Raw genomic sequence first — 13,913 nt, 5'->3', positions numbered from 1 at the left:
GATGTTAAATTTGATAACCTATCTTTCATGATAAAACGAAATCATTTGAACAGTTTATAATGGTATTATAACAAAATTTCTTTGCAGCAGTTTGCAGGAAACATACGGGGTGGTTAAACTTTGATCGCCGATTACTCGAAATAAAGTTTTTGGCGCTTGGTTCGGTCTGGTCGCACGCCGACCAATTCAAACTCGTGAAACTAATGATGAATAGAATCCGCTTAAACTCATTGAAAAGCGCTAAAAAATAAAGTTGCCATTTTACCTACATATTTACCCATTGTGCAGCGGAAGCTGAACGCCACTCAAAAAGCTCTGCGTAAAATTTTAGTGCTACAGCAGGAGAACAACAAAGCAAAACAGAAACGCCGGCTCGGTCGGTACAGTAGGCGCGGTCAGTTTCATAACACTTTCGTTTCGTCCGCTTACAGATTCAGGCTAAGAAACTCGCTCATGGATAAAAAGAAAAATTGTCGAACTGCGCCGTAAACAGCTAACCAGCAGCTTCAAAGTTGGCCAAGCACGTACTATCTTTTCGTTCAGTTTCAATAAATTTAATGTCAATCGAAGATGAGCACCAACATTTTACGATTAACCGGCAAGCGGTACATTTCGGTAAGGGGAAATGTTATGAAAGCAGACGTTTGTTTTGGTTATGTTCGCATCACTTACAGATTTTTGTTTAAATTTCAGATTTTAAGCCGCGTATGGTCGGGAGCCAACGGTTCGAATAAAAACTCCGAACAAACGTTGCGCAAAGCACTTCAGAGTAAATTCCCGCAGGTAATCTAGAGAAGATTGATAGTTGCGTCTTGTCACAAAGCAAATAGCAGACATTATCAATTTCAATACCCCCATTGAGTTAAATCTAATCTTTGTTTTCTCGCTGCAGGCTAAAAACGTTGTGGTCAGTGACATATCGGGTGGATGTGGCTCGATGTACGAAATTTACGTTGAAACGGAAGAATTCAAGGGTCTCTCGACGGTTAAACAGCATCGGCTGATAACCGAAACACTTAAAAAGGAAATTAAAGATATGCACGGATTAAGGATACATACGTCTATTCCTGATGAATAAATAGCTTTTAGTGTCCTAGATACCTGATTCAATTTATTCCCAAAATCTGTTACACAAATTTTTGTAAGGAAAATAAAGGTAGAATAACTTACGTACTTTATAACAATGCAGAATCCTTTACGGACAGCCCTTTAACACAGTTAAGTGTTTTCTCTTCACTGTACTTGCACTAGACTGAACAAAGAAACGATAATTAATTTAATAGCAACTTTATTAGAGATGCTAAGTAAAACTTTTACTGATAACACTAAACCACAAATGTAGGAGACTTCCTTTGTAGGTTAACCAAAAATAATCGCACTGCAATAACTAACGCAACGCATAACACATACGATCACAACGCTAATATCAAAAGTTCTGCTGGAAAATACGGGCACGCAGTTTATTTGTTTTTTGATTTTTCTCTTTTGCACACGAACCGTGACAAAACGGTCAAAGCATGCAACGAACAAGAACAATAAACAGCTGACTGTCAGAATGGGTTCCAAGCTTTCCCTGCTTTACCGACACCGGGTGGAGATCAGGGAAACCAGATGTGCAGATTTGTCTGCAAAACGCAGATTTTTAGTGTCTGTGTGCAGATTTTTATTGCTTCGCAGATGTTAGCAGATTTTCCATAATTTCTGCTGATTTTTGTTAGAGTCTCCTTATATTTGCGCAGATTTTCTCAAAATGTTTGCAGATTTTTGCAGACTTTCGCCTGCGCGAGCGAAGTATTTTCCAATCACGGATAGATTTTTTTCAGATTTCAAGCAGATTTTTCCGGTTTTTCCAAGGGAATTGTATGGCAGCCTTTAAGCGTTACGAACATCTATTTTTGTACCGTTTGTCCCAAAACTACTTTTTCTGCTGTCACAGTTTGCTTCACTTTGCTTTGGGACACAATTAATGTACTAAATATCACTTACAATATCACATACCATGTGAAAACCTTAAGAAATTGCTCAAAACTGTCGGATATGCTATCAATAATTGCAGTCAACATTTAGCCGGTTTGCCCGAATCAACATAAGATAAGGGTAAATTGCCCATTTTTCGGGTGTCAGTGCCAGTGATGTTGGTAACGCGTCAAATGTATGGTAGCTGACAGCGATGCAATTCCCGTGGGTTTTTCGAGCAGTTGCAGACATTTTTCTGGCCAAACATCTGGCATCTCTGGTGGAGATTGAACGATGACTGTGGGTGAAGGATGAATTTGAGCTATAAATTGAATTAATAATAAAAATCACACACTCGACGACTGATTTTTGTTGAAGAGTCGAAAAGTATTCTGTAAATTTGGAGAGTGCATGTTGTTCACAATTCAAAAACTTAATTTACTTTGAAAAAGTAGCTATAAAATTCTATGTAAATTGAAAAATTACGCGATCTGAAAATTGGCTGTGAACCACATTAAAATCACGTTCAGGCCAAGACGTTTTTCTCTGTTTTATTACGAATTATTTCTGAGCATTGTTCGCAGATAATTAGTTCAATTTTGAGTTACGATTCTTAGTTCAATTTGAGGTCATACGATATTGGTTTAACAAACTTTTAGCTTTCGGTGAGTTTTTCTGCCTTTAGCGGATTTTTTCTTTCTCTGATTTTCGGAAACTTTTTTTTACTGATCCTTTCTGATTTGGGTCAGGATTTTTTATCGGGCTTCATTTTTAGCGTTAGATTAAATCGTTATCATAAGATCTCTAAACGTTTTATGGTTTTAAACAATTGGGTTGTTTAGCTATTCACGGATTTTTGATTTTTATACATCAGCTAAAACAGTGTAATTTTCGGAGCAAAACGTGATTTTTCAAAATTTTATATCATTGTCCTTCGAATTTTAAATGAAGTATTAAAAATCGTTCTAAATCGCTACAATGACAGTTCGCCCATGTATCAACTGTAATTGTAGCGATTTAGAACGATTCGAGCAGAATTCGAGCAGTTGTATTTCGTGCTTTTAGAATTGAAGGACAACGATAGAATTTTTTGAAACTTATGTTTTGCTTACAAAATGCAGCTCTAAGATAATACAAAAAACTAATATAGCTAAGCAACCCAATTCCAAGTTTGGTTTGGGTTTATTTTCTTTTTCTGGTATTATAACGCACGGTTTGGTGTACAGTTCTTTTTGGTCCTGAAAATTATTTCAGTTTTTATATTTCTTGAGTTCCAGTTTCAGTTTTGGCGTTTTTTACTGTTTAAAGCATGTTTAGTGATTTTGATCTTGATTTTAGAGGTGTTTCTTAGGGGCCATCCTCATACCACGTGGACAGATTTTTAATGATTTTGTCCCCCTCCCCTCCGTGGACAACTGTCCATATAAATTTAAAAAAAAATGTATGGACCGTGGACATTAGCCAACCACCCCCCCGTGTCCACGTGGTATGTGAATGGCCCCTTAGTGATTCGAAGTGGAATTTGGGATGCTTTCCTAGTCTTTAAATTTTTTTATCATCGATTTAGGGTTTATGTTTTCCTTCTATTTTGTGTCTTCTAGTTTTTAGAAGCGCTTCTCGTTGATTCTGACTCTTTTTAAAATCAGTTCCTTTTTTGGTATCTGGGTTTTAGGAGAAAAATCACAGGAGGGTTGTGTGCAAAACCACGACCGCAAGGATGAAGTAGAATACTTTTACAAGAAAACCCGGCTGCTTGCGTGTCAGTCATTTTTTAATTTGTTATTCAATTCAATATCGGATAAGATACCGATCACATCTTGGCGTTCTCACTGACAGTGAGAATAAAGTATTCCTTGTGATGAAATAAACAGTGAAAAGCTGATTTAACACTCAAAACTAGACGGCTCATGTGTTGTCAAAATGAGTCAATTTTTCATTGAATGCATTTACTAGTGCCCGCTATCGCACAGAGACTGCATTTCACTAAAGTGCCTTACTGCATCAGCTGCTATGGATGCTAAACCCACTGCAACTGCTACGCTATCCGTAGCCATGCTAATGTTTAGGCCGCTATACGCTGCTATTGGTATCCGCTGTCCCAGCTGCTATCGATTCTGAGATCCGCTGCAACTAGTGCACTATCCATTGCTATGCCACAGCTGTGGCCGCTATTCGCCTGGTATCCACTGCACTGCTACTGCTGCTGCTAAGGGAAGACTGCTGTTGTCGCTGTCTAGAACTATTATGAGCGGCTTCGACTGAAACAGGCTCTTATATAGGGATGAAAAACCTATCGATAGTAGTAGGAAATCATCGATAACTATCGATAGCCATTTCAGTCGATAATTCCCTTCCTTACTCTTATACAGACAAATAGCAAATTCAAAATGGCAAGGTCTATGATTCTGTCGACCGTACTTGGGAAGCAATCATATTAACGACTAATCAGATCAGTCAAATTTCGCGCTTCAACAAGGATTGACCATTCTCAATAATATAGTTGCTTGTCATGATTTGGATAATTTTTGAATTTTGATTATGCGAAAAATTGATTTTTATGCTGATAATGAAAGCTTTTCGGTGCTCATGACTGAAGGAAAAGATAATTTAGTACGTTCTGAGATACGGAGATGAAGCCAAATATATATCTGTTCCAAATTTCTTGAAAGTGTAAATTGATTTAAGAGAAAATATTAACATTTCAATTAGGTTTTTATTTCATCCTGAAAAGGACAATTTGTTGTTTAATTCAATGTTTGATAAGATGTCGATCACATCTTTGCGTTATCACTGGCAGTGCGAATAAAGTATTCCTTGGGGGAAATAAACACTGAAAAGTTTTCCAGAACGTTCTTTTCATTGGATGCATTTGCTAGTGTGCCTGCTATCGCTCAGAGACAGCATTTCACTAAAATGCCACACTGCATCAGCTGGCCCTGCTTATATAGATGCTGAGACCAACGTCAACCGCTGCGCTATCCCCGTTGCCACAGTAGTGGACGCTTCCGTTGCCATTGGTATCCGCTGCCCTGCATCACCTGGTCCTGTTTTCGATGCTGAGACGCGCTCCGCTATCCGTTGCCATACCACAGCTGTGGCTGTTGTCCGCTGCACTGCTACTGCTGCTGTATCCACTGCTGCTGCTAAGGGAGGACTGCTGTTGTTGCAGTCTAGAACTATAATGAGCAGGGATGCCACATGTACAGATTAATCTGTATTTTACAGATTTTGGCCGAAGTAACGGTACAGAATCTGTATATACAGATATACAGATTTTCGTCGAAAAGTACAGATTTACAGATTTTTCGAAATTGACATTAATTTTTAAAATTTTTAAAATTTTTTTCAAGGGAAAACACAGATTTAAATGTGGCAACCCTGATAATGAGCGGCTTCGGGTGAAACAGGCTTTTATATAGGCCTAATAGCCCAAGTAACAAAACTGGTTTTATCAAAGTTTTATAGCGCTGTTTTGGCTGTATTAGGCGCTATAAAACTTTGATAAAACCAGTATTGTTACTAGGGAGCACATTTCAAATGGCAAGGTCTATGATTCTGTCGACTGTGCTTGGGAAGCAATCATATAACGACCAATCAGAGGCCGAAGTTTTCGTTTTGACAAGGCTTGACTATTTTCAATAGTACAATAGTGTGAATAATAAAATTACAATTATCTGCATTTGGGAAGAATCTTAGAAGATTTTCCAATCTATTGCTGCAAGAACGAAGGAAATCCATCGAATAATAACCGATTTATTAGCATTTGAAATTGGACATATTTTTCACTTTTTTCGGTTTTAGATTTTCATTTCACATCCCTATGTAGCCGAACTTCCTGATAGAAGTATTCTACTTCATAAAAATCGTTTCTGAACATTTATAGGAGCTTTTTAAAGCGCTTCTGATAATTATGATTATATTTTACTTTAGTTATAGTATTTTTGATTGCCTATGTAAAACACTTTTCTGTTTTGGAGAGGCATTTTTGGCTATTTTTAGTTTATACTAATTCTATAGTTAGAGATAACTCATAATAAAATTAATAAACTCCATTTATTGTATCAATTTTTCGGAATTGTTTCCCGGTGTTTTCAACGGATTGTGGATAAGCTTTTGGCACACATTTTAATTCACTTTTTTCGATTCATTTCAGATCGCGAGAAAAAAAAAGACTGCGAAGAGAAAAAACTCTATTTTGAGCTTGATTTAAAACATTTTAACCTTTTTTTTGGGATTTTATAGGTGTCTCTTAGCAAAATTTAAAATAGTTCCTAATCTTAATAAATGTTTGTTTTGTTGTATCATGTTCTTTTTTGGCGTTCTCTGGTTCTTTGGAAACGATTTTTATTTAATTATTTTTCCTGCTTCACAGTAGCATATTTTAGCGACTCGGAGTCTTCTTGGGGTCGATTTTATTTTTCGTTTTTCAGGTTATTTAGTTTGGATTATATTCTCGGCCTTATTTCGTAAATATATTGTTATTTATTTTTCACGGCCTTCCATTTATATACAATAAACAAGAAATAACTCCGAATTTCAATTCACAAGAATTGTTTTCTCCTAATTCGAAGCTCTATTTAAGTTCTCCTTTTGCGTTTTGGACCTGTTAATTCGTTTCGCGGCAAACCGGAGCTAAATTGGATTTTTTTTTCCAAAGTTTTTCTAGGTTTCATTTAAATTTCATTGTTTGGAACAAATTTGCGGTAGAGCGACTGTACGTGGGGCAAAACTGCTAATTTGTGGTATATACATTCCGCCTGATAAAAGTCAGTTGATTGGTACGGTTGATGCACATATTGCCTCGATCGCGGAGCTGTGTGGCAAAAGCACTTCTGAGGACGAAATTGTTTTGGTCTGTGGCGATTACAATCAGCCACGCATTGTGTGGAACAATAACGGTCAGCACAGCAGCTCGAACGTACTGTCTGCTGCTGGTGCGGCGTTAGTCGATGGTGTTGAGTTTTTAAATCTCCGCCAAGTTAATCAAAAAACCAACCACCTAGGACGTGTGCTCGACTTAGTCTTTTGCTCTGACGATCGATGTTGTGCGGTCGATGTGTGCGCCGCTCCATTAGTATTGCCACTCGATCCTCATCACCCAGCTTTAACCATAACCGTGCCAATAGAACGAAGTACCAGTATTTCGACACAGCGCTCTAGAGCGACTGAAACAAGGCTAAACTATCGTAAAATCGATTTCGCAGCGTTCAACACATATTTGGAAAGCATCAACTGGGAAACTCTCTCCCTGCAACCCGATGTTGATCAAATGGTGACGCTGTTCAGTGACACATTACTTGAGTGGCTCAATTTGAATCTATCTTCAGCGTTGCAAATCAAGCGAGAAGCGAAACCTTTCTTCTCCTTTCTGCTTGACAACGAGACATATGCTCAGCGTTGCCAGGTCATTTTCTTAAAAATCTGGAAAAGGCAAATAAAAATATGGAAAAAATCTGGCGGTCATTTCGTGGTGTGAAAGGTTAATTTTTCGGATAAAGGTCTTGAGGTACGCAAAATTTGAGGGGACAAAATTGCAAAATTTCGCGCCAAAATTGAAGTTATGACCTTTTTGCGGAACAGAGAAAATAAAATCTGGATAAAATCTGGATCATCCATGAAAAATCTGGATAATTGGACATCAAAGCTGTCTACCTGGATACATGTTCAAAAATCTGGATAATCCAGCTAAATCTGGATACCTGGCAACGCTGCTGATACCCTATCATATTTTTTCCCTCTGCAACCATCGCAAACATCTTGAATCTAGTGATGGGAAATATCGCCCAAAACAAACATCGATAACAATCGATAATTTCAGGGCTTTTATCGATTTTATCGATAATTTGACAGCTAACGTTTGCGGTAAAAAAAATGGACTTTTTTCAGATGGTGATGGTGATGTCTTAGAGATAATTGAGTTGGATAAATTTCCCATGAAAGGTAATCATGTTAGCTTCCTCGCAAAAAAATATGACGTCCTTCCGTGCGGCCTTCCGGCAGTTAACCGGAACATTCGCCATGGCGGACGAAAACATGCGTGTAGTCATGTTTTTAGGCTCTTTCTTCGTTTTTTTATTAACTCCTCCTCCGTTTTTGCGACAAGTTGTTGGAATAGATCTTGCGCTTCAAGTTTGCCCAGAAATTCTCGATGGGAAGCAGCTGGGGGACATTGGGCGAATTCGCCGACTTCGGTACCACATCGATATTCAGCCGCTCCATCTCTTCCAACGATCGCTTCGAGTAGTTGGCCGACGTCAAATCTGGCCAGAACACCGTGTCTTCGCGCTTATGGTATCTCTTGATGAACGACGCAACTTCTGTCAGGCACTTCGTACTATAAATTTCCCCGTTTACGGCCAGCCCGGAACGAAAGAAAAGCAACTTTGACATCCCTTTCTCGCTGATTGTCAACCACAGCCGCACCTTCTTGGGGAACTTGGTCTGTGAAATAAACTTTACCTCGGTGCTCAGTTCCTTCGTGGGGGAGGTAAAATACGAAGAGCCCTGCTAGTCGTTGCCATCCAGGGTGAGATAGGTCTAGTCGTCCATCACCACTGCCACGTCGCGTTTCGCCGGGAAAATCGACTTGACTATCTTATTCAACCGCTGTCGCTGTGTCATTGCCTGCAGCTCCGCGACCAGTGGACGAGTGGACGAGACTGCCGCTTCCTGACATGTATGTCCATGTTCTCCAGATACTTTTTCATTGTTTCAGCGCATGCACCAACCTCCCGGCCAAGTGCACGTAGCAATTTAGCCACTTTTCCCTCGGTCTTCCTCTTCAGCATCCTTTGAAGCTTCTTGTCGCTCAGGGTCGTTGACCGTCCGGAACCGGGCTTTCTTTCGATGCTCTGATCGTTGTCCAATAGTGTCAAGATGTTGTAGATGTCAGAATAGCATTCCCAGCGTCCACAAAGTGCCGCACGATGTCCGTTTTTGACGCGGCGGGGTACCGTTCTTTGAACGCGCACACTTCTGAACGAAGTAGCTTCACTTTTTTCACTATCACAGTTAAGTTTGACTGATAAATCTGTCAATTTTTTTTTTAAGTCATGGGTTACTATGATTGATGATGCATGAATAGTTTCGTCAGTGCGATTAAAGGTAAACCCATGAAAAAGCGGCAATTTTTATCCATTTTTTCATTGCAAACGTTATTTAACGAATGCAAATCTGCTATGTAAATCTGTTCAAAACAGAGACAGTGATGGCCCAAACAGGATGGATACGTTTACGTTGCGTTGACGTTAATTTGACAGTAAATGTATGGGCTAACTGTCAAATTGCCGCAAACGCAGCCGCAACGTATCCATTGTGTTAAGACCTTGAATGACAAATCTTACGAGACTGAGAATGAAAATTCAAACAACCGGACGAGTTAAACAGTTTGTTTTGGAAAGTCTTCGGGTTTCACGCCGGGAGTGCTTTCTACGGAGTAGTTTCAAGCCGAAGTTCGTTTTGAAGGTTGTACAATCAGGGAAATAATTGAAGCAGGCAAAATTCTGTCAATTTTCAAATGGCCAAAACTTTACGAAAAATGAATCAATTTTGACAAAACAGGTTTCATTTTACTGGAAAACTGTCCTAGTTTTCTAGTCTACTTGAGAACTGGACGTGGCCAAGGGTCACTGGAAATGTTTCAGATTTGCGAAGTGTGTGCCAAAGTGTACATTTTTGCAACGCGTAGAACTTTTTCTGACATTCTGTTTCACTCAGGTTTATATGTTGTCAATAAATCAGAATTTATCTCGAGTTCAATGGTAGCCATAGATTGAAAATTAGCCAAGGAATCATCGAGGTATGAATTTATTAAGTATGGGTGTTGATTTTGGCGGTTTTTTCCCTGTTGGGTACTAATTTTCTTTGAGCTTGCAGCACTCTAGCAGAATTCAATCGAACATTGTGGGTGTGTAGGTCTTAATAAACCAAGCAACTTTGCAAACTTGCGTTTGAAAATTTATCTGGATTAACATTTAAAAAGGTCAGATTATTTTCACGCGGATTTTCTCTTAAAGGTTATTTATGCAGATTTTCAAATTAACGTGGTTTTTTACACGAATTTTTGAATTAAAGCGGTTTATCAAGAGGATTTTTGATTTAACATGGTTTTTTCACGAGGCATGTATCCCCCGCGTAAGAAAACCTAACTGTATTTGAACCTTTTTCTTATGAATGAATTTATCTTAGTAAAAATTATCTGAACTTTCCTTCAAAAATATAAAAAATGATTTTAGGATCCTACTCTGAAAAAAATATAATTCAAAAAACGAAATATGATTTTAGAAAATATCGGTGATCTCAGATTCTTTTAAATGAAGTATTTTAGATAGACAATTTAGTTGCCTAAAACGTTCTATGCGTTGCTAAAATGTACACTTTGACACACACTCTTGAAATACGAAACATTTTCGGTGTAGGTTGGTCACGCCAAGTTCCCAAGTAATACTAGGAAACTAGGATAGTTTTTCAGTGAAATGAAACCGGTCATCAAAATTGATTCATTTTTCGCAAAGTTCTGGCAATTTAAAATTAGAGAGAGTTTTATTTATCTCAATTATTTTGTCTACCCGCTGTAAAAATCAGCACACTTTTTTTGGCGCAACAATTTTGTTGATTTGGATTTTTAGTGGAACTAAAAATTGTTTGTTGGCTAACAGATACTTTAAACTTAAACAGTTCCCAGTTAAACTAAACAATTACCAGAGAGTTACCAATAGACTACCGCTATGCATGTCCATCATATTAAAAGAGTTGGCAAGCCAAAGAAAATGCATTTTATTACAATTTCGTATCATTGCTTTTTTATGAGATGGTGCAAAAAGTTTAGATATTTTTTTGAAGTTCTCCAGTACTATGTTGTCGAGTTCATTTGTTCTTAGGAAACTAGAAACTATAAATATCTTTTTAGTTACCTTTTTTTCTCAGAAACTCAGTGACACCCCGAGGCGAACCTTCACACCACCCCCAACAATGCTAAATCTTGTCGAATAGCAGCACCTAACAAATACCTAGCGGCAAAAGCAACTCCTGGGATAGGGTAGGTGAGGTCTCCTTCTTTTGGGTCTCCTCCAGTAACCAGCTGCACTGACTTGTGCTCACCCTTATAATATCGATAATTATCGTTAACGTCAAAAAATTAACGATAATATCGATGTACCGCGTTTATCGATATTATCGATGAGTATCGATAAGTTTCCCATCACTACTTGAACGAATTGTCTTCGGCTGGTCGTTCTCGCGAGTTGGGGAGTAGGTATACACGAGTACACACGAGAAGAGTAGACGGGATTGTGTGCATATGATCTCGGGAGCAGGGTTGATATTTGTTGACACTCTTGATTGAAAGTGAAAAAAAGCATCCATAAACGTTATTTTTTTACAATTCTTTCAGAGTTCTCCCTTCCCGCTTTTTGCATGGAAGTGAACTGTCAAAACACCTCATTATATTTCATGAGATGAAAGCAAGACAACAAAATCAGTTTGTCAGTTAACGAAGATTGTCAAGGCATCGGTCAGTGTCAGTGAAAAAGTGTTTCGGTGAGGTTCATTTTGGTTGAGTGGACTGTTTGTTTTTTTTTTTCGCTTTGAAGTGAAGATCATTTGGTTGGATTTGTCGTCAAATTTTATTCCGTAACCGTGAACGATGCGCGCGATCTATTTCATCTGAGTATAACAGCACGTTACTAGGACGAAAATCTAGTGTATCTGAAAGAGTGCTGCGATCATTCGAAGTGAAAATTGAAAATGATTGGCTGTAATTTTCGAAGAATTTTGCTGGGGAAAATGACTTTTATCAGCACTGCTCGGGAGTAAGAAAGAAAACAGGAAAGAACGAGAAATAGCTTGAATGGAGAATTCTCTACTGTGTAAAGGGGCGACACCGAGAACCTCACATGAGGTGTTGTATGCTGCTTACGAGCGAGACTTACAACACTGTCTACCTTTAGTAAAAGCGCCAGTTTTTCCACCTTGGGCTACGTCGCGTCTGCGAGAATTGAAACGTGTACGCAATCGTTGGCGACACAAATATCGTCGTACTAAAACTGTCGATGCCAAGTGTCGTTTTAGGCGATCGAGCGATGATTATAGTCGGTTGAATGCTGGCTTGTACAAATCCTACGTCATGCGAGTTCAGACAGACCTTCGAAGAAATCCCAGAAATTTTTGGAATTTCGTAAATATTATAATAATAAGTCCTTGTGTACACGCTTTAGCCGAACCCCTCTGCCATATATATATATATATATATATATATATATATATATATATATATATATATATATATATATATATATATATATATATATATATATATATATATATATATATATATATATATATATATATATATATATATATATATATATATATATATATATATATATATATATATATATATATATATATATATATATATATATACATATATATATATATATATATATATATATATATATATATATATATATATATATATATATATATATATATATATAACAAATCTTTCGCAAGGCAAGTTTCCCACAGTTTGGAAACATTCTTACATGTTCCCGATATTTAAAAACGGGGACCGCCGAAACGTTAGGAACTATCGTGGCACTAGTCTTTCTGCTGCATCTAAATTATTCGAAATAATTGTGAGTTCGTTTATGCTCTTTCGCACTAAGAGTTATATTTCTAGTGACCAACACGGTTTTATGCCTGGTCGCTCAGTAAGTACAAACTTGCTTGACTTCACGACGACTTGCATATCGCACATCGAACAAAAAGCTCAAATCGACGTAATCTACACAGATTTAAAAGCTGCGTTTGATCGGATTGACCATAAAATATTACTGAAAAAAATCCTACGGCTTGGTGCATCGCAGAGGTTTGTCGGTTGGCTTAGCTCATACTTATGCGATAGAGTTCTTCGAGTACACATTAATTCCTGCTGTTCGTCTCAGTTTCCAAACACCTCCGGCGTTCCACAAGGTAGCAACTTAGGACCATTGCTGTTTACGCTGTTTTTCAATGATGTTTCCTTACTGCTGGATGTTGGCTGTAAACTAGTATACGCAGATGATCTTAAGCTGTATTTGATTATACGCTCTATCGACGATTGTCGGCGGCTTCAGGGACTTTTGGATAAGTTTGTTTACTGGTGTCGCAAAAACCGGTTGACGATTAGCATTAATAAGTGTCAAGTGATGACTTTTCACCGTAAAATGAATCCTATTTTATTCAACTATCAAATCGATAATCAAGACCTAACAAGAGTTGACCGCGTTAGTGACCTCGGAGTTTTATTGGATACTAAACTTACATTCAATCTACATCGTATCAACATAATTGCTAGAGCGACGAGACAACTTGGTTTCGTATCGAAAATTGGTCGCGACTTTATGGATCCCCGTTGCTTGAAGGCGTTGTATTGTGCTATCGTTCGGCCACTCCTCGAAAATGCCAGCTTAGTTTGGGACCCCCAACAACTTGTCTGGAATTTGCGACTTGAGCGAGTGCAAAAATGATTTCTGAGGATTGCGTTAAGAAATCTTCCGTGGCGTGACCCGATTAACCTGCCTCCATATCCTGATTGTTGTCGTCTTCTTGGGATCGACACATTGCAACGACGCAGAGAAGTTCAACAAGCGGTGTTCGTAGCAAAAGTTTTAAACTCCGAAATCGACTCACCAGAAATCCTTTCTAAATTGAATTTCCGGGCCTCACAGCGTCTTCTTCGCTCTACTGTATTGTTACAACCTAGCTTTCACCGAACTAATTTCGGATTCAACGACCCGTTAGCTTGCTGCATCCGATCATTCTCCAAAGTGGAAGATCTCTTTGATTTCGGCACACCATCATTCAAATTTGCAATAAGAGTTCGTCGTAATTTTTAATTACATTGACTAGTCCATATTCATTAAGACTTTTTTGTCAGATGATTTTTTAACAAATAAAGAATAAAGAATAAAGAA

General features: G+C 38.1%; 2 protein-coding genes across 5 annotated transcripts in view; one reads left to right on the top strand and one right to left on the bottom strand.

Annotated features, from left to right (window-relative positions):
- The window catches only part of LOC129725819 (xaa-Pro dipeptidase), a 207,087-nt gene extending 205,559 nt beyond the window's left edge, over positions 1-1,528 (bottom strand). For all 4 annotated transcript variants that reach the window (XM_055682077.1, XM_055682075.1, XM_055682082.1 and 1 more), the window contains exon 1: positions 1,175-1,528. The gene's annotated coding sequence lies outside the window, so the exon portion shown is untranslated. The remainder of the gene's footprint in view (positions 1-1,174) is intronic.
- LOC129725820 (bolA-like protein 3) lies at positions 365-1,173 on the top strand. The gene is made up of 3 exons (XM_055682083.1): positions 365-615; positions 694-783; positions 893-1,173. Exons 1-3 carry the CDS (start codon positions 571-573, stop codon positions 1,076-1,078), a joined length of 321 nt encoding a protein of 106 aa, XP_055538058.1. The 5' UTR covers positions 365-570; the 3' UTR covers positions 1,079-1,173.
- Positions 1,529-13,913: the final 12,385 nt, after the last annotated feature.

This window comes from Wyeomyia smithii, chromosome 2, assembly GCF_029784165.1.
Source record: "Wyeomyia smithii strain HCP4-BCI-WySm-NY-G18 chromosome 2, ASM2978416v1, whole genome shotgun sequence".
In the NCBI taxonomy this organism is placed as follows: domain Eukaryota; kingdom Metazoa; phylum Arthropoda; class Insecta; order Diptera; family Culicidae; genus Wyeomyia; species Wyeomyia smithii.
The sequence above is the reverse complement of the archived record's forward strand: the minus strand, read 5'-3'. Positions and strand labels throughout refer to the sequence as shown.

Bases quoted from the DNA above. Each gene is read 5' to 3' on its own strand.
- LOC129725820 (XM_055682083.1), top strand. From the start codon at position 571: ATGAGCACCAACATTTTACGATTAACCGGCAAGCGGTACATTTCG. The intron at 616-693 runs GTAAGGGGAAAT...TTTAAATTTCAG, and splicing joins CCGGCAAGCGGTACATTTCG to ATTTTAAGCCGCGTATGGTC. The intron at 784-892 runs GTAATCTAGAGA...TTCTCGCTGCAG, and splicing joins TTCAGAGTAAATTCCCGCAG to GCTAAAAACGTTGTGGTCAG.